Source organism: Homarus americanus, unplaced genomic scaffold (genome assembly GCF_018991925.1).
Source record: "Homarus americanus isolate GMGI-L3 unplaced genomic scaffold, GMGI_Hamer_2.0 scaffold23617, whole genome shotgun sequence".
Classification (NCBI taxonomy): Eukaryota; Metazoa; Arthropoda; class Malacostraca; order Decapoda; family Nephropidae; genus Homarus; species Homarus americanus.
Window position 1 is genome coordinate 2,033,480 of NW_024720711.1, and position 25,475 is coordinate 2,058,954.

Genomic DNA, 25,475 nt, shown 5'->3' on the forward strand with positions numbered 1-25,475 from the left:
ACCTTCAAACTCTACCACATGGACAAATGAGACTGTACATATTCTCATATATTCTCATAAAACTATACTGAATTGAGAGAGTCATATATATTACAGTATGTGGACCTGGTGCTTGATACAGAGCATAGTGACAGGCATTACAGTACATAGGAGATAATTATGAAGTAAACACACCTGTGGGGCAGGATATATGGAGAAGCAGAGCTTGGACTTTTTACCATAGTCAATGGACAGGTGCTCCATCAGAAGAGAGCCGAAACCTGATCCGGTGCCTCCACCAAAGGAGTGGAAGACAAGGAAGCCCTGAAGCCCTGAACACTGCTCCGTTTGTTTTCTAACACATTCCCGAATAACATCCATCTGTTCCCTACCTGGTGGGGAAATAAGGATCCACAGTTCTAAATAACTTAAGATATTTAATGAATATTGAACCACATGTACTATACAACCACTGTACTGAATGGTACTGTACATAATGGTGTTCATAAACAATTCATCATCTAGTAATAATTCATAAATCACACAATGCTTTATGTAACAGCTAGTGGAATACAAATGCAATAGTGGCTGAACTTAAATTACACTGACCTATTTGATATTGTATTAGGAAAGTTTCACCAAAGAATTCAATACACCAATTCACCGAGGAAGAAACCAGTAACAAAGTAAAATGTATCTGATCTTGTTGTCGTTCTCCCCAGGGGCATGTTGAACGTAAGTGGTGGGCCACTTTTATTGTGGGCCCCATGTGTTCTTGTCTTAAATAATGCAGAAAGAAAACTTTACTAACTAGACAGATCAACTGCCTGAATAGCTAGTAAGCTGATAAGTGGAAAAATTAAAAATAAAAATACAATTATAAAGCCTTAACATAATAACACAAGACACCATGGACCCCACATGACTGCTGGACCAGACTTTCGTCTTGGTCAAGAACGTTAAATAAAGATCTCCGAGACGACCTATATTGTCCTCGGGTAATTGTGCACACGTGTGGTAATTTATGAAACATTGTACATTTTATTGCAAACTACATTCCTAAGGTGTTTATACCATTAGAGTGATTCAATAACAACCAGTACAATGTTCAGACTTAACAGATAACAAGCCCAATAACCTCGTATAGTTTTCCTCTAAGAAACCATGCCACACTGTAAAATTAAGTAAGGTTGTTACTTATCTTCTTTGCCACAAGTCTTTTACCCAGGCGATTGAGCGGTCAGTCTGTTCTCTGTTGCTTGAACTAAAAATTACCCCAAAAATATATTTGTAAAAACAATCTCATCACCAACTGCAAAGAAATACATCAAGACTGGATGTGGCACCAACAAATAACTATTTCATTCATAGAAACACAGCTTCAGTTTTTTATAGGCCTGGAACTTTACACTGTTGTTCACAGCTTACAGATATTGACCTAATTAAGTAAAGATCTGCTAGTACGACCTGGTAATAATTAACAATGTGCAGGAAATGCATTTCATATATGAAGGTTACTAGTGTGCCCTGAAGAATGCAGTGATGGCTAGGGAAACACTGAGTAACACTGAGTTCGTTTATTGTGGATGAGAGAAATACAAGCGGTGACCAGCATGTGCCAAGCACAGCTCACACGGTCAGACTGAGGCGCCTTGCCATATGGCAGCCTCGGGGCAATGTTGCCACATAACACGTGCAGTGTTGCCACGTGATAATATATATAAATGCTACTCGGCACAGTAGCTTATATACATAAGCTACAATATACATCTGCAATTCCTTTTATAAAACAGAAACCATATTCAAAGGGTATGTATAGTCTGACTTGAACAGAGCACATTCGCATAAATACCCATGAACTGTATAGATGGCTGAACACAAACAACCCAAAAGAAGACAGAAGTCACCCTCGCTCTCTCCCTTAAGCATCTCAGATTTCGGATACACACTGCAAACCATGAGACCTTCGGCGAACACTGGAAGAATTTCAAACACACTATGCCACTATGACACAGTAATCCGACTTGACAACCACTATTACAAAGAGTATCAACCCAGGACTCGGTCTAACATATTGTGTGGATACATCGTAGGTAGGTACCACTGACTGGGCCTGGGAGTACCTTACCTGGACAACCCTGAGCCTGGCCACACTACATGTAAACTTCGTGGCACTTGACATTATAAGGGACCTACCACAGCCTAGCCTTAAACTGATGAACCTGTCCAGGAAATCCTCCCTAAGTACAGGTACACCTTTCTGCCCTTCACTACATGTAACTTGATGACATAACTAATGACCCCTCAAACACTCTCGCCCATTCTTCATCAAAGAAGTCAAGATTGAAGTCTGCGGTAATGCTTTTGCGCTTCACATTGTACAGGATATAAACTACTATAGTTCCCGAGCCTGTGTGAAGGCAAGGATTCTATAGTATTGTATTGGAATCCTTGGTGAGGGTAAACAGAATCTGAGTAACCCACTACTTCTTCTGTCAAGGTCACCAGACTAACCTAATTTTTGTCATGTGGGGGTTGTTACAGAGCTTTGCCTCTGCTCTCGTTAAGCAACATGTAGTAACCAAACCTTCTCACATGGGTGTTACTGTCCACGACAAATCACAATAAAATAGTTACCAACGGTGTAGTGGCCACGGGCGTAGTTGTTGGCAGCATCCTCCTTGCCAGTGCGGAGGGTGTCGGGGGCGAAGAGTGACCGGTAGGTACCCGTCCTGATCTCATCTGTTGAAGGCACACACAGCTCGTGAATACTTACATCACAACAGCAATAGTGTCCTCACTTGTTGATTTTCGAGGTCTACCACAATGTTCTGGAAGACCTTGCACATCAACAAGCAAGGTAAATGTTGCTGTTGTAATAATAGTATTCACGAGGACTCCACACAGAACTGTAAGGGAGTGCGCATGCATTTTTTAGACACTCTGTATACAATGAGGAGAGAAATAGTTTAGGACAAGATACATTTGCAATCAAGAAATAAGTCAGCACAAGGCATATATATATATATATATATATATATATATATATATATATATATATATATATATATATATATATATATATATATATATATATATATATATATATATATATATATATATATATATATATATATATATATATATATATATATATACTGATAGAGGAAGAAGAAAACACGTTCCCAATAATTCACATCTTCAGGTGAGTACAGACTAGCTGGTGGTTATCAGCATATACCTAGATCATGACCTACAGTGATTATATATATATATATATATATATATATATATATATATATATATATATATATATATATATATATATATATATATATATATATATATATATATATATATATATATATATATATATATATATATATATATAGATAAGTTTTTGTAAGGGACAACTAGGAACTCATGGAGATTAGAAACTGCTAGCTTATTTCACCTACCGGGTAATGATTAAACACCCTAATACTAAATGGGAAGTTAGGTTAGGTTGTGTTGGGTTGGCTTAGGTTATGTTCGATAAGATTATATTAAGTTTGGTATGGTGTGGTTAGATTATATTTGGATAGGTTAGATTAGGTTTGGTTTGGTTAGGTTAGGTTAGCATCACAGTGGTTAATCATCAGGTGAAATGAGTGGGGATTCCTAATCTTCAAGAGCTTCGACGACTCACTCAAGGAGAAATCACACTAGCATTTCAATTGTCAACTTTTTCATAACTGTCAGGAATGGACTACTGCAGGAGTCTACAGTAAACGTAGGCTTGCAGCTAGCCTTGCCTATCAACACAAACTATACTATCTGGCCAGGTGGTAAAATTCACTTGCCGATAAATCCCTAGTTAGAGTACAGTATTAGGTTAAACTTTGTTAGATTCAATCAGTTTAGGTTGTTTGGTTAGGTTGGTTTAAATTATACTAATCTAGGTTATATGAATTTAGATTCAGTCAGGTTATGCTAGGCTATGTTAAGTTAGGTTAGGCTATGTTAGGTTTTTAGCTAGGCGAGACTACGTTAGGTAAAGCTAGGTTAAATTAGGTTAGGTTAGACTATGTTAGGTTAGGTTAGACTATGTTAGGTTAAGCTAGGCTAGGATATGTGGTTTTAGTTAAGTAAGGCTAGATCCAGTGAGGTATGCTGGCCAAGGATATAAACACAGCCCTATACATGTGAAGGTGAAGTGTTCTGGGAATAATGTATTGTTAGTCTTCCCTACCAACACTTTGATCAATGTTCCCTTGGTGAAACGTGACCCCCCCCCCCACACACACACTCACCACGAACAGTAGGTCAAGTAATTATAAATCAAGCTGTACAAGCCAATATCCGAGGTTAGCCGACATCTAGCTACTCTAATAGCAATCACCACCATCACTAGAAACTGCTACTACTAGTGCCTGTTACAGCCATTGCCACTATTAGTTGATGCAGTTTATCATTATTAACACTAGTAGCTGCTACTAGCAGTAACTAGTGTTAATAATGATACAGCATCAGCTATTAGTGGTGGGGTCTGCCCATATCGTCACCAACCCGTTTCGTCACCACTATTTTTAACCTGTTTCGTAACCACTGCTTTAAGCGTTTCGTCACTGTGTTTCTTCCCATCAATATACACACGAAAATAACTGTTTCTTGGGATAGAAAATAGTAAAAAAAAAAACACCAAGACAATTTATTAAAGACGAATATAAATAAAAAAAAACATTGTTAATACGCCTGCAATCACCGCACTGCTCGGTGCTTTAAACGCTGGAGCCAAATCACCTTCATTTGCTTTGTATTTTGTTTATTTACCAAGGTTGAATCGTTTTCCTTATTAAACAATTAATATTCATGTTTAGTAATAACACACCAATTCTTTAATTGTTCTGTATTTTGTTTATTTACCAATGTTTTAATCGTTTTCTTTATTAAATAATTAATATTCATGTATAATAACAACACAATACTTCTTGAGTCGTCTGTATACACGTGTAATTTTTATTCGTGTAAAATAATAATTTACAATTTGTCACTAATACCAGCGACTGTTAGTGGTGACGAAACGGATGTGATATTGGTGACGAAACGGATTTGATATTGGTAACGAAATGGGTTTTGGTGACGAACCGGGTCGGTGATGAAGTGGATTAGTGATGATATGGGATGTATCCTTAGTGGTAATGGCTGTAACAGATACTAGTAGTACTAACACTACAGGTATTTACAGTATATGCTTCCACCATCACTGCCAACAACTACCATGGCTAGCTACCACCTTGAGTAATCCAGAGTCTTGACAGTTCTGATTGGTATGATCTGGAGGAGTGTTGGGACTCACAACTTGTGAGTCTGGGGGGGTTCAGGGTTGTAGTGGATTTCTCCCCTACAAACGCTGAGTAGCCGACCCCACCAATTCCCCAGTGTATGCCTCGTGGTCTAGGTCAACCAGCGCCGCCATACATCACGGAGCGGGGGTCAACTACTAAGCCACGCCTACCCCCCGCAATTTAAGACCTGACCTCGTGGTGACCTGTCTCTTTCTACCTACACCAACCAGCCAGCAACACCTCCTCCTCCTCCGCCTGCCTGGCGGTCCTCGCTCCCGCCGGCGAGCATGGCGACCCACAAGCTGTCCTTCTCTGAGCATCCTCACCAACCAGCTCTCTCTACATCACGCTTGTAACCATGCTGCCTTCCCAGCACCAAGCTGCATTGTACATCCAATACAACATGTATACAGAGAGCACATTGTGAGTTTCCTTCCTCCATCCCATCCTGAGTGTGAACCAAACATCACTGAACCCCACAGGGTTATGTTACGTAATATTTTAGGGGGTGGGGGGGAATTTGGGTAGAAAAAAGCGTTACGTAATTTTAGAATGGCTCCTAACACATAACCGCCAATAAAATAAACATTGTAAATTAGTAAATGAGATAATAAGTGAGTGGAGCCAGCTGGAGTAGGACCACCACTTGATAAGCCATAATAGACGGTCACAAGTCACGACAAAATTCCCAACAAAATAATAAAGAAAATTCTATCAGATCAAGTTTCTCTTTAAGTTCTGCTACCCTGGTGATCAAGGTTAGATTAGGCTAGTCTACCTAGGATAAGTACGTTAGGTGAGATTTTAGCCTAAATGTTTTATAATAAACAAAATATCAAGTGACAGCAAGATTATACCGAGACAAATAAACGGCCTGTACATTGCAGGAATAAGCACACCATCACAGCCCTCCACAACTCACACCAATCAATACACGACACAATATGACCTCATAAAACGTCCCGATATTGCCCACGGAGGACATTTATTTATTGCCCAGGGTAAACCGAACCCTCGGACAAAAATCGTACCCGAAAAATTTGCCGATGGCATAAATCCCACCTGAAAAATTTTTCCATTGTTTAAAATTTCATCATCAATATTATCAAATTGGACTAATTCCCAGCAATTCCAGTCCCTTTAAGTCCTGGAGCATTATTAGGTTAATTAACAAACGAGATAGATTGTGAAATATTGGCTGCAAAATAGATCACAAGGTAGAAAGTGAATAATGAAAATCGCAGAATATGTGAGAAAAATGGTTGAGTAAAAAAAATATATAACCAATTAAAATGCTATAATTAAACAAAATCCGCCAATAATAAATAGATTAGATTACAAGTATTAAGTAGGTAGTAGATAGATAGGCAGCTACCAAACAGGGAGGTACTACCGTAGTACCGCCTGGGAAGATATTGGAAGCATAATGTGTTGTCTAATGGTAGACCCTGCTGCCATGTGGCATCACGAAAATTGTGACCAAGTCCCAGGTTGCTGATCTGACTTTCTGCCTCATTTGCACACAATTGCAGGTTCTCAATTGTTTCTCTTAACATTGACAATACAACATACATATATATTGTTTCTCACTCTTGGTCGTTTTTTATATTATTTCCTTATGGTTTATTATTATTATTATTGCAGTGTTATTATTATTATTATTGAATATCATTATTATTTTATTATTTTTATTTTTGTATTTTTTTTAATTTTACTTATCTGAATTATTATTATTATTATTACATTTTCACCCCCCAGGCCCCGATGTGGGTCAGTGACCTGTGCCCGGGTGGGCTAATCCCCGTAAAAAAAATAGTGAAAGACTCGTTGTAAAATCCTTAACGCAACGTGGAATTCACGTCAAGCAGTATATCCTAGTCATTTGCTCAAACTTCATCCTTACGCCAATGGTATAAAAATAGTTAACACCACTTGGTGATTTACACCACATCTCTACACTGCTGTTCATCGTCTTTTATTTAACGTAAGACTTTGATTTCAACTTTAGACAAATTACCCTTCATGTGACCATTAATTCTGAGCAGACCAAATTGCCACGTTCATTTATTACAGCCAGACACTATTGAATTATTTTCTATTACACAATACCTCAGGGATTTTTAAAAGGAGAAGACTTAGAAATTTTTTAATTAAAAACTAAAAATACTTAAAATTTTAAACCCTAGTACAATAATTATTTTAAATATCTATTTTTGTTGGTGATTGATGCTGTGTAACAAGTATTGCGCCGTTAAAATAATTAATTTTAATTAATTAACTTTATTACAAAACATAATTCAGTAATCAACTTATATAACTTAAGTTATATATATATATATATATATATATATATATATATATATATATATATATATATATATATATATATATATATATATATATATATATAACTTTGGAACATCACTTAAGTTATAAAAGTTGATTACAAACTAATTATGATAAATACCTGTGATAAGGAACGAATATTTCTGGCCACAACAATGACCTACTTAAGTAACGAAATTATCCTCGGTAAATTATAGGTGATGGGGTCAACTTCATGCCCAGGACGTGTTGATTGAAGGGCTTGGAGAGCGGATACAGCATATCAAACTTGACGTCCTGTATTTTAACAGGGTATTGGACTAAACTTGAGGAAACTTAAGGCGACGGGATTTCAGTTCTTTATCTTACTAATAAGAGTATGTAGAGTTAAAAACAGTATGGTGGGATTGTCTAGGCACATTAAAGAACAATCTGACCCTAGCTTTTTTTTTGTTTCTTCAACTAAGTTAGACATCAAGTTCAAAACTTTGTCCTCAATAAGCTGAAGGCTAATCTTCTGGTGATCTAGTTTTACTGTTATTTTTGGTCCAAATTTAATTTTACAGGCGAGAATATTACACCCAGTCAATCAGTCACATCTATGCTACAGCTCGCCCTAAGGTTTGATTTAATGTACTCGTGGTTGTTGTTATAATGTTATTACTGCTCTTCAACAACTATGGCGTTTAAACGAGTAACAAGGTAAGGAATTACAATATTGCATCAACAATTAAAAAAGTATGAGATATAGAATTCTCGATAAATTATACAGTATACTCGTGGTTCAGCTGAGTCTTTAAGCATCGTTCAGTCTTAGTTTATACATTAAACAGCATTTTACAAATTAAGAATTACATCTTTTCTGGTTTTGAGAATTTGTTACCGATTCACTTCACATTTTTTTCTTGCCAATTTAGTTGTTTGTCTGGTTGTTGTTAATCAGAAACTTAAGGACTGTAAATTCTCGATGAAAACTTTCCAATACAAATACGGTGATTGTGGATTTGAATAGAAGTACTGTACAACTTTATTGAAGCCAGTAGCGAATATGCCCCCCCCCCGCCCCCACTCCTCGCAAAAAAACAGCAACAAAACATAAGTGGATGGAAATCAAATGATGTCCTTTTTTTCAAGTGTGGGCTCCCTTCTCCAGACACTACGTACAACACCGGCACTAGCCCTAACTCAGGTAAAGTGATTAAAGATCAAAACTAAACATTTCATGAGTTAAAAAGCGAATTGTTCATTAAATCAGTGGTGACATTTTGTTGTGACAAATTGTGCGTTTGGTCTACTTTATTTCCCGTTAGAACTGCCTCTGACGGAATGTTTATATTTTGCAGTAAGAGTATCTGGAGCCACTTGAATCGTGTGATCCTGTTCATGCAATCAGTGGTGACAACATCCTCGCACCATCAACAACTTCACTTGATATTTGTGTTATTGATCTCCACGCTGACATTCCGCGCCCAGCTACTAGGAACCCCACGCCATGATCTGTAGAACCTAGTCTGACTCACCCGCTAGTTCTAGGAACGGTTTTAGTAGAGGGGTCAGTGTTTTAGGCAAATTGGGTAGTTACGGAGTTTGGTACCTATTATGGGGTTTCTAACATAGCCTGGACTAGGTTGGAAGGTTTAGACCTGGGTGAAGGTTCCTAGGTTTAGGTTTAAATCAGAGAGCAGCAGAGGCAGCATGTGAATGAGCAGACATCAACGGGCACACAATGATTGTTGGAGAAGGCGTTGAAGCTGGCATGAGTACAGTAAACCATATTTGGATCCTTGTTTTGGAAGAGCAACTTGTACAACGTTAAGAATTGATGATCTGCAACTAACGATGGGAAAATGTGTTTAAGCATTTGCTCCTGTTTCTGGTCAATATATAAAATGTATATACTGTATAATACATCATTGATAACAATAAAAATATTCACCTTGTAAGAAGATATATTAAGGTGAAAGCAATGAGCTGTAACTCCATCCCACTGGATAGAACTTCATTGTTATTTGTTATTAAATTATAGAACCACATCATGTATGAAATACACCTCACTCCCTCACCACCGACTAGTGTACATCAACAAAGATTTTCCCAGCCTTCCTGACCACTATAACGTGCTTCTAACCCAAGAGCTCACACTCGTGCCGTCACAACACTCTGTGGCAGGTTGTTCCAAGAGTTCACAATTCTCACTCCCAAAAAGTTCGCCCGAACAGTTTTCTGGACTTGTGGTTTCGTCAACCCTGTCCTTGTTTAAACATGGTCATTGGACGTGCTGGGCATTTGTTGCTCCGTGTTGTATACAGCAGTGCTTTAACTTCTTTACAAGACTCAGTAACAGTTGGTTCCGCTAAATAACTTCACGCAAACCAAATATAACCTAAACTACCTAATCGTACCCTAACCTAACCCCCCAGGTAGCGTTAGGATGGTAAAATCTTCAGGTGAAATAAGCTGGGGTGTCTAGTCACCACGTGATCTAAATTGGGTTAAATTGGGTCCGGTTAGATTAAGTTAGAACTTTTATCCTGGCCTGAATAAGGTTAGAATAGGCTAGGTTATGTTATGTTTAGACTACGTTAAATTAAGCCAGGCTTCACTAAGTTGGTTCAGGCTTTGATCAGACTACATTAGGTTGGTTCAGGCTAAGCCGAATTACCTGAAGGTGAGCATCACGATGGTTAATCTTAAGGTGAAATAGGCCTCTTCTACCTCAAGGGCAATTTATGGGGTAGATTATGGGGATCCCCGCGCCGACTGTTAGCAATATATCGATCTACTCAGCCACGAACTTCTGTAATTTCACTAGCAATTAAGCACTTTTCTACTTGGAAATAACTACTGATTTGTCGCTGTGATGAATGGTGAGTTTTAGTTCTTAATTTTTGTAAAGTGGATTTTGCATGTGATTAATAATTATATCAATTACTGTTTAAGAGTCTTTGTACATGTAGCATGATCATAATAAAAAATAGACATATGAAGTCTAGGCGATTGAATCATAACGCAATAAGGTGAAATACTTAATAATGACCTTAGAATATGTCGTAATATCCAATGTATATGGCCTCAAAAGTCCCTAAACTCGTTCAAATTTCTGGTTACGGTCATGTCTTATAAATTTTATTTCACATATTTTTAAAATGTTGTTAAATTTGTTTTAATATTGTAATTACTCACCTTGTTACGTGTTTAAAGAACTTCGCTGTTGAAACCCAGTAGTAACACAATCAACAACATGGTCTTCTCATTACCATACACAATCATCTACTCACCCACCACTGTAGGCTCGAGGTCAATGAACACCGCCCTGGGCACGTGCTTTCCCATTCTGGTCTCGTTGAAGAAGGTATTAAACGAGTCGTCCGCTATGTAGGGTTGATTTGGCTCTGTCTCATCCATTATCATGCCGCCATCAGCTTGGATGCCGTGTTCCAGGCAATACAGCTCCCAGCACGCGTTGCCCATCTGCACCCCAGCCTGACCCACGTGCATGCTGATACATTCTCGCTGTGGTCAGGGAGCAAAAACACGCTTGGTAGTGATATGAGAGGGAGAGAGATGCATTATTATTGGCCCTTATCACTCATACATCTGGCCAACCTATATTTAAGGCTTCCCGAGGAGTTCGAGTAAATGATGATGTTCGGTAACTTGTTCCACTCACCCACAGTTCTATTTCCATATAAACATTTTCCTGTGTCTCACCTAATCTAAATTTGTCTAAATTAGAGCCATTGCTACGAGTTCGCTGCTTTCTTTAACCCCATCTTCCATTTATAATCTTCCACTATATCGTCTCTCAAAAGAATACAAATTCGTATTTCTTAATCTGTCTTCATGCTCAAGGTTTCTAGTGTCCGGGATTAGCCTTGCCAGCCTCCTCTGAATGTTTTCTAGAGAATCGATATCCATTCTCTAATACAGTGTCCAAATGTAAACCGCATAATCCAAATGAAGTCTTATTAACGTGAGATTTAGTTTATAACTCGTTTGTCCTGTTATTAACACCCCTTGATATAAACACTAATACTTTGTTAGCCTTGTTTTGAACATAAGCGCATACTGCCTTAGTTTTAGGGTCTTATATTTTTAATTACCTCTGATTCACTCACAATCGGATTTCTACATTATCTGCGTTGTTCGGGTGACAGCAGGTTCCCGTTTCCATTCCCTAGTCTTAGAACTTTAAATTTTTACACATTAAACTGTACTCCCATTTTTCAGTCTATAGTATATTTTTTTTATGTCTTCCTGTAAATGATCGGAGTCCTCTTCAGATTTTATTTCATGCCCTATTCTTGAATCATCAGCAAATTTACTTGTGCTGCAATCAACACCTGTATATAATAAATAGAACGTTCTAAGTACTGACCTTGGGGTACGCCATTAGCGACGTTACCCCCAAATAAATTTTTTACCATTAATGCTGACTGTTTCCTGCCCGTTATCCATGTCATAATCCAATTTAGAATACCCCCCCCCCCCCAATACCACGTGCCTAAACTTTGAACGCTGGTATTATCGATTTAGAGAGAGAGAGAGAGAGAGAGAGAGAGAGTGTGCGTGCAGCAGTAAAGGGCACAGTGACCCAGTAGGTTATAAGATATTTATTGTACCACAAGTGTCCGGCTTCCATGACTACCACCTGTTTAGGGGAGAGAGAGAGAGAAAGAGAGAGAGAGGATTACTCGAGGTTAGGTTAGTGTTAGGTTAGCGATAGGTATGATGTTCTTAAACTTCAAATGATTTCTTGAATGTTACAAGGCTAATATTTATCTACAATGGTGATGAACTTGGTGTGTTTCACGAAAAAAAAATCTGTTTTGTGAACTTGGGTAAAAAAAATGCATGGAAAGTTTGGTTTTAATGTATCCAACACAAAGATCTCATGATGACTAAGAGCCCCAGCTTATTTAACATGTTCAATTAACACTAAATGGAGGCTTAAATTAGGTTAGGTTAGCATTAGGGTGTTCAGGCAGCCTAGGCAGGTAAAATAAGCAGGTGGTTCCTAATTATTAAAGAGACTAATTAAAATCATAACATAAATGAAAAATGATCTTTGGTATAGAGCGTTGCTACAATTATGAAAAATATTTAGGTCAAGGGAGTAGTAGTAGCCTGGTAGTCAAGGCAGCCAGCGTAAACAAGTAGCAATACAGGGAGGTGACAGCCGCCCGCCCCCTCCACCCACCATTGAACCATTCCAGCACACATCTTCCCACCAATATAATACAACAAACAAAACCTCAACAATTACTTTTATGTTCCGTTAGCTTGTTAGGTTAGGTCAGCGTTATTTTGTTCACGAGGCTTCACATGAGTTAAATGTTACCAGCGAAGGAGGGGGTGAAAAACCAGGCAATTTATTGATTAACTTTAACAAATGGCGAAGGTACACCGCCCCACACACATATTACTCTACTGCGGTTCTTATATTCTGTTGTGGGAGTGTACACTAGCTTGGTCGGTTAACTTTATATTGTGGATTATTAAAGACACCCCCAGCCAACTAACGTAACCTAACCCATCAAACATTTCGTAATCTAATCTAACCTACTTATCACAACCTTACCGAACTACCTAACCTAATATTAACATCACCTACCTTTACCTAGCTATCTAACCTAACATTAACCTAACCTAATCTGACTTCCTAACTTTCTTACATCGCTTATCTACTGTAACGCTGCTTAACCTAACAGGGTATTAAGAGTATAATTTATAAAAATTGGCATATCGAGAATTTTCTTTAATGTCAAAGTTGTACTGTCAGTTACATATTTTTATTATTGAGAAACGCGAGGATCAATTTTTTGCTTAAGGTGTCTTGAGCGGTTGCCATACTGTGAGGGCCTTACTTATTACCTAAGTAGGATGTGTTGTTTCATAACTGATCTCCGCTATTGTACACAATTCACCGCAAGATTGTGCTCTATATAGGCCGTACCCCAAGGCTCAGTACTTGGACCATTATTATTTATTATTTACATAAACGACATAGTACTGTAGTGTATATTTTTACCAATTAGAAAAATATTACTTCATATTTTTACCATTAACTATGTTCCTATTCACATTGCATTTTCAAATATACAATTAATATTATCAGACATTACGAACACGACATATATATTGTTCTGGAGCAACACACTGAGGGTTTTTTTTATTATAGATTAGGCTACATCTTTACTGGATCACCTGCAGATTAGTCACTCCAGCCTTTTTCATCTGATCAAACACCATAACGCTGCTTGTGGTGGTGGGGTGAGGATATTTAATCATCAGATCATCAGGCGATACTGTCTTTATCTGCCCAGTGATTTACTTTAAAAAACTATTTGTAAAGCATCAGATAATTGGCAGTACTATGACCTGACCTACAACCTCACCAACATGTGTTTCTCCCTCAGCTGAAACAATCGGGTACCAGGATACTATAGGAGATGTTGACACTTTATTTTATCGTAACATGAGGTAATAACACACCTAGTTATGTTATAGATGGTGCAGCTTTAACGTGGTGGAAAAAAGGAGGCAGAGAGATGTATTCCAAGGACCCCAGCCAGTCTTAGAGAATATGAGTCCTGGGACCACATTCTCAGACTCGTATAAAACTTACCAACAACTGAGGATGAGAGAGTGTTTCTGCCTAGCTCTTAACTGACGTTGAAGTTACAATGCACTTTAACAGATAAGGTCTTTAAGCGTGTAGACTAGATTCGTAATTACCCAAATCACTAACAAGTACAAATTACTAAACAATAAACTGACGCATGATGATATTAGACAAATATGATGTCGAATCAAACACGAGACTTCACTAAAAATTGATGTGATCTGATATACCCAGTTAGTAGAGAAATAAGGCATTAAACAGAGGTAAGGTGGCTGCTACTACACACCCCCACCTGCGAGTCTCAATAATTCACCAGTAGACTGACTGGTCGAAGGTTGTAACTACTTTATTTAGTACCAGTGCTTGTTGAGGTTTGCTTTGCTCCAGCGCTTGTTGACCTGCATAACTTACATGAACTCGCTTCGTACTCAGGTCAAACCCCTATTTTTTTTATAATCACCTGAAGATTAAGCATCCAAGGTTATTTCACCTTATGATTAAACACCCAAACCTAGCCTAACCCCATTGGTACCATTAGGGTGTTTAATGAAATAATCTGGGATGTCTAATATTCAGGTTATCCTTTCTATTATTTTAACCATTTTTAAAATGAGAATAAGGTATACCTTAGAGTCTAAGCCTTAGACGATTGTGAGATAGGAAGAAACTGGTTCACAAACAGGGTGGTGGACGAGTGGAACAAGCTTAGCAACTTTGTAGTAAGTGAGGGAACTCTGGAAAGTTTCAAAAGGAGGCTAGATAGATTCATGGATGATAGAGAGTGGTAGTAACTCTCGACAGGAGCTGCCATGCACAGGCCAACCGGCCTATTGCAGACTCCTTATTTTCTTATGTTCTTATAACTACCTACAGTTTTCAGTTGCGGTTGCCAATTGATAAAAACACAGACTTAATGTTTACTTACACCTCCGCTGACCATCTTGTTAACAGTATTGTGGTTTTCTGAACTTCACCTGACACAATGATCCCAAGAAACAACCAGGTATTACTCAGGTTGAAGACCTTAAGATCAGAACTAGTTGCTGGTGCGCACGTGTTGATGGGTGAGCACGCCAGTGACTTGTGTGTTGCTCCGCCGACCCCCACCTGGCTTCCAGCCCTCAGATACGCGCCAGCCAATCACATATCTCTCTAGGCACTTCCACCAATCAATGGCCAAAGGGCAAGACCTATAAGCGCGGCTTGTGGCGTGAAATTCTGCATTCCTTTACTAGTTTCTTCGTATTTGCAAAGCTCACTCATCTCCACTAAAATTTTGATGCTACTAGATATTTCTCTGAAACCGTCTTCGAAAATCATAATGTACTATCGACCTGAATTTAACATAATGCACAACAATACTACCATGGGAAAACTTTCAATAACTACGTTTCATAATACAGTATACATACTGTAAATTAAAAAGTGGATTATGGACGAATGTGATGCTTCGTTGGAATCACCTGAAGATTAGGTAGCCCGGCTTATTTCACCTGATGATTAAAACACCCAACATTATCGACGGGTGTTGGTTGGGTTAGGCTAGCGTTAGGGTGTTTAATTATCAAATGAAATAAGCTAAGATGTCTATTCTTTAGGTGATCCACTTTGTCGTCATGGTAACTTGCATCATTGCGGTCATAAGCATATATTATACCTTCAAATATAGGCTACAAATATAAATATACGAAGTAAGTTTTACTTGAAATAAAATGTAGAGGTCGGAGGCAGCGAACAGGTGAAGTACGAAGCGGGCTCGAGTGATGACGTCAGCAGAGCCCCCCCCCCTGCCCGAGTCTCCTTGTTCTTGACACGTTGACCCCAGTCTGACCCTGGCCATTTGTGTGTACACACCTGTCTGAGGCAATCAATATAATATTTTGTTACGCGGAATTAATTTATGTGACCCAGTTAATGCTCTGCTTACTAGAATAATTGAAGTAGTGATAACAATGAGAGTAAAAAACCCACTGTTGAAAGGCCTTAACAAGTTTCAGAAAGGGGTAATATTATCATCTATGTCACTTATAGGGTTGTACAAAATGCCCCAGAAGTCTTTCAATCTTGAATTCATTCTAACTAGAAAACTAAATCAAGACTGTCTGGAGCATTTGTTTGGGTGCACGAGACAGATACATGGAACCTACGACCATCCAAATGATGTGAATTTAAGTTCAGACTCAAGAAGTCAATCCTGGGAAAAAACGTTTCACTAATTTCTGAGAAATCCAACACAACAAATGATAATTTTGACTGCTTGTCAAGAAATATTGGTCTTAGACAAACAAATGATAAAGGTACACCTTTCAATGAAAGATAGCTGGCAGTTAAACTCTATATAACTAATCACTTTATCAAAGACTAGGATATTGGCAATGAAGTAGAAAAAGAGTTAAGTGATGAGTTTGATGAAAACCTAGGAGAGTGTATAAACCCTGACGAGAATGACGGTAAAGCAATAGATTTAGTCATAGAAGAGGAAGTTCTTAGGTACGTTGGTGGCCCTATTGTAAGAAGGTTTTGCGTGAAATATCCTCACTTAGGCCAGAAAGTCACTGAGTGCACATCCATAACCAAAACATGGACAGAAGAAATAAACAGAGGTGAATTGTATGTTCCTTCTGACACTATTAACCATTATGAGAGACGTATTGAAGGCTGTACATGGGGACAGTCTTACGGAGGGGAAAGACTGTTTCAAAACAATTGTGTCTGGGATAGAGAGTTGATGTACCTTCTTTGCCAAAATATCTGTGTTCTTTAGAATTCTGAAACTAAACAGTAGTATTAGGATAAATAAGAAAAAAATAAGAATTGCAGTAGTGAAAATATAAAATTTATGAAACTCAAAATGATAGCGGACGGGCCAGCCAGCTATAGCTCCGGTGACTTCACTGCGCAGAGGGAGCATAAACTAAACCGCTGTACGTCCGACCTCTCTACATTGACCTTGGTCATATCTTACGCCTATAACTTTAAGTATTCTTGTTTTTCTGCCATCCTTATGACACATCTTAGTCCAAATATAAATTAGCGGGATTTTGAAACCAGTCAGTTTGAAACATTATAATAACATTGGTTCATACTACTGGGTCATGATGTACATTAATGAAGGGAACAGTACGACCTTTAGCTAAGAAATCGATTGTTTCTGTATCATGCAAAGTTGCCCACCATCACCAAACTGTGTCGTGCCGCCATACTAGTTACTACTACTACTACTACTTTACTGTCACTCGGAATCGAGTATGACGATCATTCAACTATAATGAAATGATAGGAGTTATTAAAGATGTCGCCTTCGTTGGTGAGCTCTAAGGTGACTCGAGAGGCAGCAGTACAACGAAAGCGATTAATGGCATCAATCGCCTTATGTATGATGAACGGCAGCAGTACGACGAAAAACATAATGGCCACAATCGCCTCGTGTATGATTAATGGCAGCAGTACGATGAAAGCAATCAACGGCAGCAGTGTGGCAAAAACGAAAAATGGCCACAATTGCCTAACGTACGATTAACGGCAGCAGTAGGGCGAAGACGAATAATGGCCACAATTGCCTTACGTGTGATTAACAGCAGCCGCGTCCAAGCTGGGTGCTGCTGCCTCCTCAAACCTACCACCCCACACCACGCAGGCTGTGTTAAGCCACGGCACATTTTTCTCTCACAATAATTCCCTTTCATCCTCCCTTTAAACTTCCACTGAACCTCCTTCACCCCTGTCACTAGCCTTTGATTGATTGATTGAAGGACTGAAGGAGGCGGGACCAAAAAGAGATCTTATGAATCTCACAATATACTCGGTTAAAAGGTAATGGTAATGACATAAATAAATAAATATATATATATATAAATATATAAAATATATATATATATATATATATATATATATATATATATATATTTTTTATATATATATAAATAAATATATATATATATATATAAATATATAAAATATATATATATATATATATATATATATATATATATATATATTTTTTATATATATATATATATATATATATATATATATATATATATATATATATATATATATATATATATATATATATATATATATATATATATATATATATATATATATATATATATATATATATATATATATATATATATATATATATATATATATATATATATATATATATATATAATAATAATAATAATAATAATAATTAACGGTTTATTGAAAGAGCTTGGCAGCCAGAAGGCTGAAAATATACAGTTACATATTTGGGGAATGGGTTACGAATTACAAATAATATACAAGTGACATAAGTGACACAAATAAGACATATAGTAACTTAGATGGGGATCAGCTCAAAATACAGTTCATTTCAACATAGTGACAGTGTAGGGAGCAGTGTTTACTGGGAGTGAATACACTGATTTATTACATGTTATTGATAATTTTTACAATGGTTGGGACTGGGCTGTTCTTATAGCGATCAGTTCGTGCACGTATGGGCTGGATGCGGTTGTGGTGTCGAACAGCAATTCTCGGACAGGGGATCTCAGGTGGTAGTAGGGGCCGGTGTCGGGGATGGTGTAGAAGCTTCTTGCCAAATTTGCAGATGAGGTCGTGGTGATGGTCAGTGAGAGTCGAAAGGGTCAGTGTGTTGAGCGCTTCTTGATATGTGGAGTAGGAAGGGGAGAGAATAATCTTGCATGCCCTCTTTTGCACTTTTTCTAGGTGTTTACGTTGTGTGGCATTTAGGGAGGAAGACCAGGTGGGGGAGGCATAGGTGAGCTTGGGAAGTATGAATGTTGTGTAAACACTGAGGAGCTCGGGTGCAGGAACTCCGAGGGACTTGAGTCGGCGGAGGAGGTGGAGACGGAAACTGGAGGATTTGACAACTTCACTGACGTGTGGTTTCCAATTTAGTTTGTTGTCTATGGTGACGCCGAGGAGCTTCGTGGAATCTACAACCTGGAGTGTGTTCGGACCTAGGGTAATGGAAGGAGGTGGGACAATGTCGGAGGAGAGGTTGATGTGCATAACCATTGTCTTGGTATGGTTGATGGTGACATGGTTGTTGGTGGCCCAGTTTTGGAGACTGTTCAATAAATCCTGAAGGGCGGTATAGTTGGGAGCGGAATTGTTGACGCTGATCCCAATGGTGGAGTCGTCGACATATTTCCAGCGAGCAGGGGCTTCTCTTAGGGCATCATTGATGAGCATAAGGAAGCAGAGTGGTCCCATCTTGGTGCCTTGGGGGACGCCACAGGTGAGTGACTGAAAGGTGGAGACAGCCCCTCGGAAGCGTACAGCTTGGCGTCGGTCACTGAGGAAGTCTGTAAGCCATGGTATGAGACTTCTCCGAAGCCCGAGGTCAATAGCTTTGTTTATGATTATATTGTGGTCGACTAGGTCGAACGCTTTAGTGAAATCAATGAAGGCGACAGCTACAGACGTTTTTCGTTTCTCGAGATGGCGGTATATGTAATCGAGAAAGCTGACAAGACAGTGAGTGGTGGAGGAAGTTTTCATGTTGCCAAATTGCTGAGGGTCTACGACTCCTGCAATATCAGCATAAGCCCAGTCAAACACAAAACTTTCACAGATTAGGCTGGGTATTGGGGTGATTGCAATAGGTCGTAGCTGATTTAAGGATTGTGGGCTGGTTGACTTGGGCACTGGTGATACATAAGAGGTCTTCCAGTCAGCTGGGCATCTGGCTTGACTGAGAGAAGCATTGATGATGGAGCAGAGGGGTTTAGCAAGCTCCGGGGAGAACTCCTTGAATAGTTTCATTGGTAAGTCAATGGGGGTGGTAGAGCGTTTTAATTTTAGTTTGTCCAGGCGTTTTGCTACGTCAAATTCCTCTACTAAGTCAGTGGGAAGGGGGGCTGGTAGGTAAGCAGGGAGAGTGGTTGTGTCAAGCCGTGGGAGCGTCTGGCATATAGTAGCGAAATGGTTATTTGTTTGCTCAGCTGCGTCAACATTAGTGAGGTGGCTAAGGAAGGGGAGGGGGTGTGTCATATTGTTTAGTCCACAGAGTTCTTTAAGCTTACCATACCATTGACTGATGTTGGTCTGCTTCAGGTGTTGTAATTTGGTTGGGTAGTGGGACTTCTTTGCAGTGCGTATTTCGCGGATGACTCTGTTGCGAAGTGACCTGTAGCGGATGTGGTCATTGAGATGAAATGCTCTGTCTCTCTGTTGCATAAGTCTTTTGATCCGAGGTGTGATCCAGGGCAAGTCAGCTGGGTGAGATCTGACGGACTTCTCGGGGAAGAAGTGGTGGTGAGCTTCGGTGGTGGTGTTGGTATAATTTATCCATTTGGTTTCCACGTCATCCACGCTGAGTACTTCAGTCCAGGGATAGTGAACTATCCACTGTCCAAAGAGGCGTACTGCAGAGTCAGTAATCGGCCTGTAGGGCTTGATGTAGGGTCTCTGTACTTGAGTGGGAGTGGCAGCAGGGGACCAGAGCACTGATAAGTGTGTGCTACACCCGACAGGAGGCAGTGGTTGAGGAGGTTGGTACTGGTCCGCTAAGTCAGTTAAGATAAGGTCAAGGGTGTTTTGACCGTGTGTGGGGAAGGTCACAACTTGTGATAGTGATAGCTGGTCCTGGATATCAGTGGTGTCAATTTCATTTAAATCCCCACATAATACTAACTTGGCACATGGGTACCTAACTCTGAGGTGGTCTGAGGTGGTAATGAGATGATTGATAAGAGTGTCTCTGGTGGGTGATCGAGGCGGATGGTATACCACACAGATTATAATGGAAGCAGTGTTGCGTGGGTGTGCCCGCAGCACGACACGTACCCATAATGCTTCCACATCTGCTGGGACTTGAACATCCAGGCGTGACGGGCGTAGGTCATCTTGACAGAAGAGGGCAACGCCCCCTCCGCGTCTTTGTGGACGAAGGTGATGAAAGAGTTGATATCCTTCAATGTGACACGTTTCAGGTACAATTTGCCAAGTCTCACATATGGCAACCACGCGCGCGGCGGTTGACCTGACTGTAGTTGCCAGCTCGTCGAACTTGTTAGCTAGGGAAGTGACGTTGGATAGCAGTAAAGACGGGAGATCATACCATATCCGTGGAACTTCAGTGTGGTGGTATGGTCTGTCAGGGGTGGGTTTCTCCGGTTTCCTAGTGGAGGTTACGGTTCTAATGGGCTTATGTGCATGACGGCCTTGTCTACGGCTCCGCGCGTGGAATATTTTCAGTGACTTGAGTAGCGCGATAACACTCCCATCAGGATAACCGTTCCCACGCTTTAGATGATACAGAGTGCGTCGGGAGTAAGTGATTGGTGGCCATCGGTTGAAATCTGTTGAGGGCGGACGGAAGTGTTCGTCACTGGCGGCACTTTGAGGGACACTGACACTGGTAGACATCTGTTAATGTTTGTCAGTTGTAAAGACCGTGGACTTTGTCCTCGGTGCTTGGGGTCGCCGACACAGTTTTCACGATATATGTAAACACCGCGGTGGTCCTTGTCACTGGCACTTTAAAGTTGACCGATAAAGTGCCCACTGTCTGACTTTTCCTTGGGGTGCACTATCGAGCACTGTATGGTAATCACTTATTGCACTGATGGCTAGAATGTTTTGCCGAGAAAGTTCCTTAAGTGCATTATAGGAACACTGCTCCGTAATCATTCGTTCACTAATCACTAGAATGTTTTGCTGAATCGATCCTGGTGTAGTAAGGCTGGTAGGGCGTTGGGGTATAGCAGGGGGAGTGGGCAGGGCCAAACAGATTCGGCCTGGCTGCTAAAACCGAGAGCGCCTTCAGGCACGTCTTATCTCACTGAGGGTGTGTGTGTGTGTGTTAGTAGGTTTATCTATAAGGTTTAGTGTTAAGCTCAGTCATTGAGTAATGTGTGTCAGTCCGCCTCATAAGAAACCTCGGGGAAAGATTGACTCTGACTTAATTACGTTCCAAACCGAGCTTTGTGGTTGTTAAGACGTTAAGCTGAACGTCCAGGACTAATTACAGGTGGTCAGTCGGCAATAAACTGGACTGCAGTGGTCGACACACACCACCCGGCACTTGGGTGATGCTGTGATGAATATAGGAAGAAAGCCGCAGTGTACAACTAGAGACAGATGAGGCTTACGTTGGGTCTGGTTTCATAGAAAACGGTCAGAACCTAACATTTTTTTTGCAACCTTTCTCCCGTTCTTCTGTTACACACAGACACTGCACTCCATTTTTTAGCCACAGCTACACACACGTATGAAACTTGGAAGGAAAACAAACGTTCTTCATATAAATATGTAGAAAATTATTTTCTACTCAATACAATCTAGTATACATCATAACTATTGTCCACGGTGTGCTGAAGGGGGTGTAAAGAAAATATTCGGTTTCTGTTTTTACCCAGGAAGTTCGAACACGATAACATGCAATCTTTTTTATTATCTTAAATTGTAATCATTACAATATATACAATAAGATCTATAATGAGTAATTTAGTTAGTTTTTTGGCGCGTAAAGTTCCCTGTGCGCTTTCAGTGTTGACTTTGTTTATTTACCTGTTACTGTACATATATACAATGGTTTTTTTTCTCTTCCCGCCGCCAATGAAAAAATATACACCGCAAAAATAATAAAGATAAATTGTGTAGGTCGGGCGGTAAACGTTTAAGGCACAGTGTGTATTAAAAGAGAGAGATCTTAAATGTAAATTAAGTTGTTGCGTCAGAAGAGTAACAGGTGTTGTGAGGTGAGGAAAATGTAGGTGACATGTCACTCACTCTCAACTCTTGCAGTACCAAGGATCACTTTCTCATGCAGTACCAAGGATCACTCTCTCATGCAGTACCAAGGATCACTTTCTCATGCAGTACCAAGGATCACTCTCTCATGCAGTACCAAGGATCACTCTCTCATGCAGTACCAAGGATCACTCTCTCATGCAGTACCAAGGATCACTCTCTCATGCAGTACCAAGGATCACTCTCTCATGCAGTACCAAGGATCACTCTCTCATGCAGTACCAAGGATCACTCTCTCATGCAGTACCAAGGATCACTCTCTCGGCATACAGTACCAAGGATCACTCTCTCATGCAGTACAAGGATCACTCTCTCATGCAGTACCAGGATCACTCTCTCATGCAATTTACCAAGGATCACTCTCTCATGCAGTACCAAGGATCACTCCTCTCATGCAGTACCAAGGATCCCTTTCTCATGCAATTACCGGGATCACTCTCTCATGCAGTACCAATGATCCCACTTTCTCATGCAGTACCAGGATCACTCCTCCCTCATACCCCGTACCAATGATCACTCTCTCAGCATGCAGTACCAAGGGATCACTCTCTCATGCAGTACCAAGGATCACTCTCTCTATGCAGTACCAAGGATCACTTTCTCATGCAGTACCAAGGATCACTTTCTCATGCAGTACCAAGGATCACTCTCTCATGCAGTACCAAGGATCACTTTCTCATGCAGTACCAAGGATCACTTTCTCATGCAGTACCAAGGATCACTCTCTCATGCAGTACCAAGGATCACTCTCTCATGCAGTACCAAGGATCACTCTCTCATGCAGTACCAAGGATCACTCTCTCATGCAGTACCAAGGATCACTCTCTCATGCAGTACCAAGGATCACTCTCTCATGCAGTACCAAGGATCACTCTCTCATGCAGTACCAAGGATCACTTTCTCATGCAGTACCAAGGATCACTTTCTCATGCAGTACCAAGGATCACTCTCTCATGCAGTACCAAGGATCACTCTCTCATGCAGTACCAAGGATCACTCTCTCACCCAGTAACGAGGATCACTCTCACACCCTAATTTAGAACCATTGTTACGAGTTCGCTCCTGGTTGGATAGTTTGAGTACCTTTGTAATGTCCCATTTGTTTAGCCCTGACTTCCATTTATACACCTCTATCATGTCGCCCCTCGCTCTGTCTCTCGAGGGAGTGCAAATTAAGATGCTTTAACCTGTCTCTGTACTCAAGGTTCCTAATGCTTGGGATTAGTCTTGTCAAGCTTTCTAGGGATTCTATATCCATTCTGTAATACGGTGATCAGAATTGAACTGCGTAATCCAAGTGAGGTCTCACAAGCGCAAGATATAGTTTTAGGATGACCTCTCTAGTCTTGTAACTAACACTCCTTTGTATGAACCCAAATACTTAATTAGCCTTGTTTCGAGCAAATACACATTGTTTACTTGGCTTAAGATTCCTACTTATCATTACTTCTAAATCTTTCTCACATTCGGATTTCTCTATAACATCGTTGTTCATCTGATATGTGGTTTCTCTGTTTACATCTCCTAAAAGGATTGTCTCATATTGTGATATAATGTAGCCTGATATTACATTTTACGTCTCACCTGAAAAATAGACACCCTGGCTTATTTCACCTGTTGATTAAACACCCGGGGGCTAGGTTAAATTAAGGTAAGGGTAAGTTAGATTAAATTATGTTTGGGAAGATTAGATTAATGTTTAATCTCAAGAGTGAAATAAGTTGGGTCGAGTTTTCAGGTAATCCATTTTACAACTATCACCTGTACTGAGGCGAGTCGAAGACAGATAAATAGATATATATCAAGTGAACTCGTTATGCTAATTTACACTGTTTCAGAAAATATATTTAAACAATAACATAAAAACATAAGAATGGAGGAAACTGCAGCGGGCCTATTGGCCCATACTGGGCAGTCCCATTTACACCCAACCCCTATCGTTCATATATCCATCCAACCCGTGTTTGAAGCTATCCAGCGTATTCGAGTTAATGATGATGTTTGGTAACCAGTTCCACTCATCCACTACTCTATTTCCAAACCAATGTTTGCCTATCTCGCGCCTAAGTCTAAATTTTATTGAGATCATTTTTATTTTTTTTATTTTTTTCAAACAAGAAGTGTTTCAGACCTAACAAAAATGTCAGCACAGAACGTTTACATTCTCGTGAAAGGGAAAGTGGGTCCCCTTGGCCTAACGGCTCATTAGGGGCAATACAAATACAGTACTCAGTGTATGGAGCTCAAAACGACAGTGTGGCCGGCACTGCACTCGACCTTGGTGGACGGAAATAAAGTCATCGAAAAAAAGTCACATGACTTGTACATATTGACAACACAATATATGTATGATGGCATTGCACGTAGGTTAGGTTAGGTTTTCCCGTGTCTTATTTTCTGTGACTTTTTTCCTCGATTCGGATCTTATTCACTCCTCCAACTATAAATTT

At 39.7% G+C, this 25,475-nt stretch overlaps 1 protein-coding gene across 5 annotated transcripts in view; it reads right to left on the reverse strand.

Annotated features, from left to right (window-relative positions):
* LOC121860727 (tubulin alpha-1C chain-like) overlaps positions 1-15,360 on the reverse strand; it is a 52,510-nt gene extending 37,150 nt beyond the window's left edge. For 3 of the 5 annotated variants that reach the window (XR_006087918.1, XM_042358055.1, XM_042358054.1), the window contains exons 1-4: positions 15,182-15,359; positions 10,910-11,144; positions 2,617-2,721; positions 175-371 (exon numbers count right to left, since the gene is read on the reverse strand). Coding sequence is in view for 3 of the 5 variants with exons in the window: in XM_042358055.1 (XP_042213989.1) it covers positions 175-371; positions 2,617-2,721; positions 10,910-11,144; positions 15,182-15,196 (552 nt within the window). In the remaining 2 variants the exon portion in view is untranslated. Of the gene's footprint in view, positions 1-174; positions 372-2,616; positions 2,722-10,909; positions 11,145-15,181 lie in introns of all 5 variants that reach the window. The other 2 variants (XR_006087917.1, XM_042358056.1) reach the window with 2 other exon arrangements.
* Between the last annotated feature and the right edge of the window lie 10,115 nt (positions 15,361-25,475).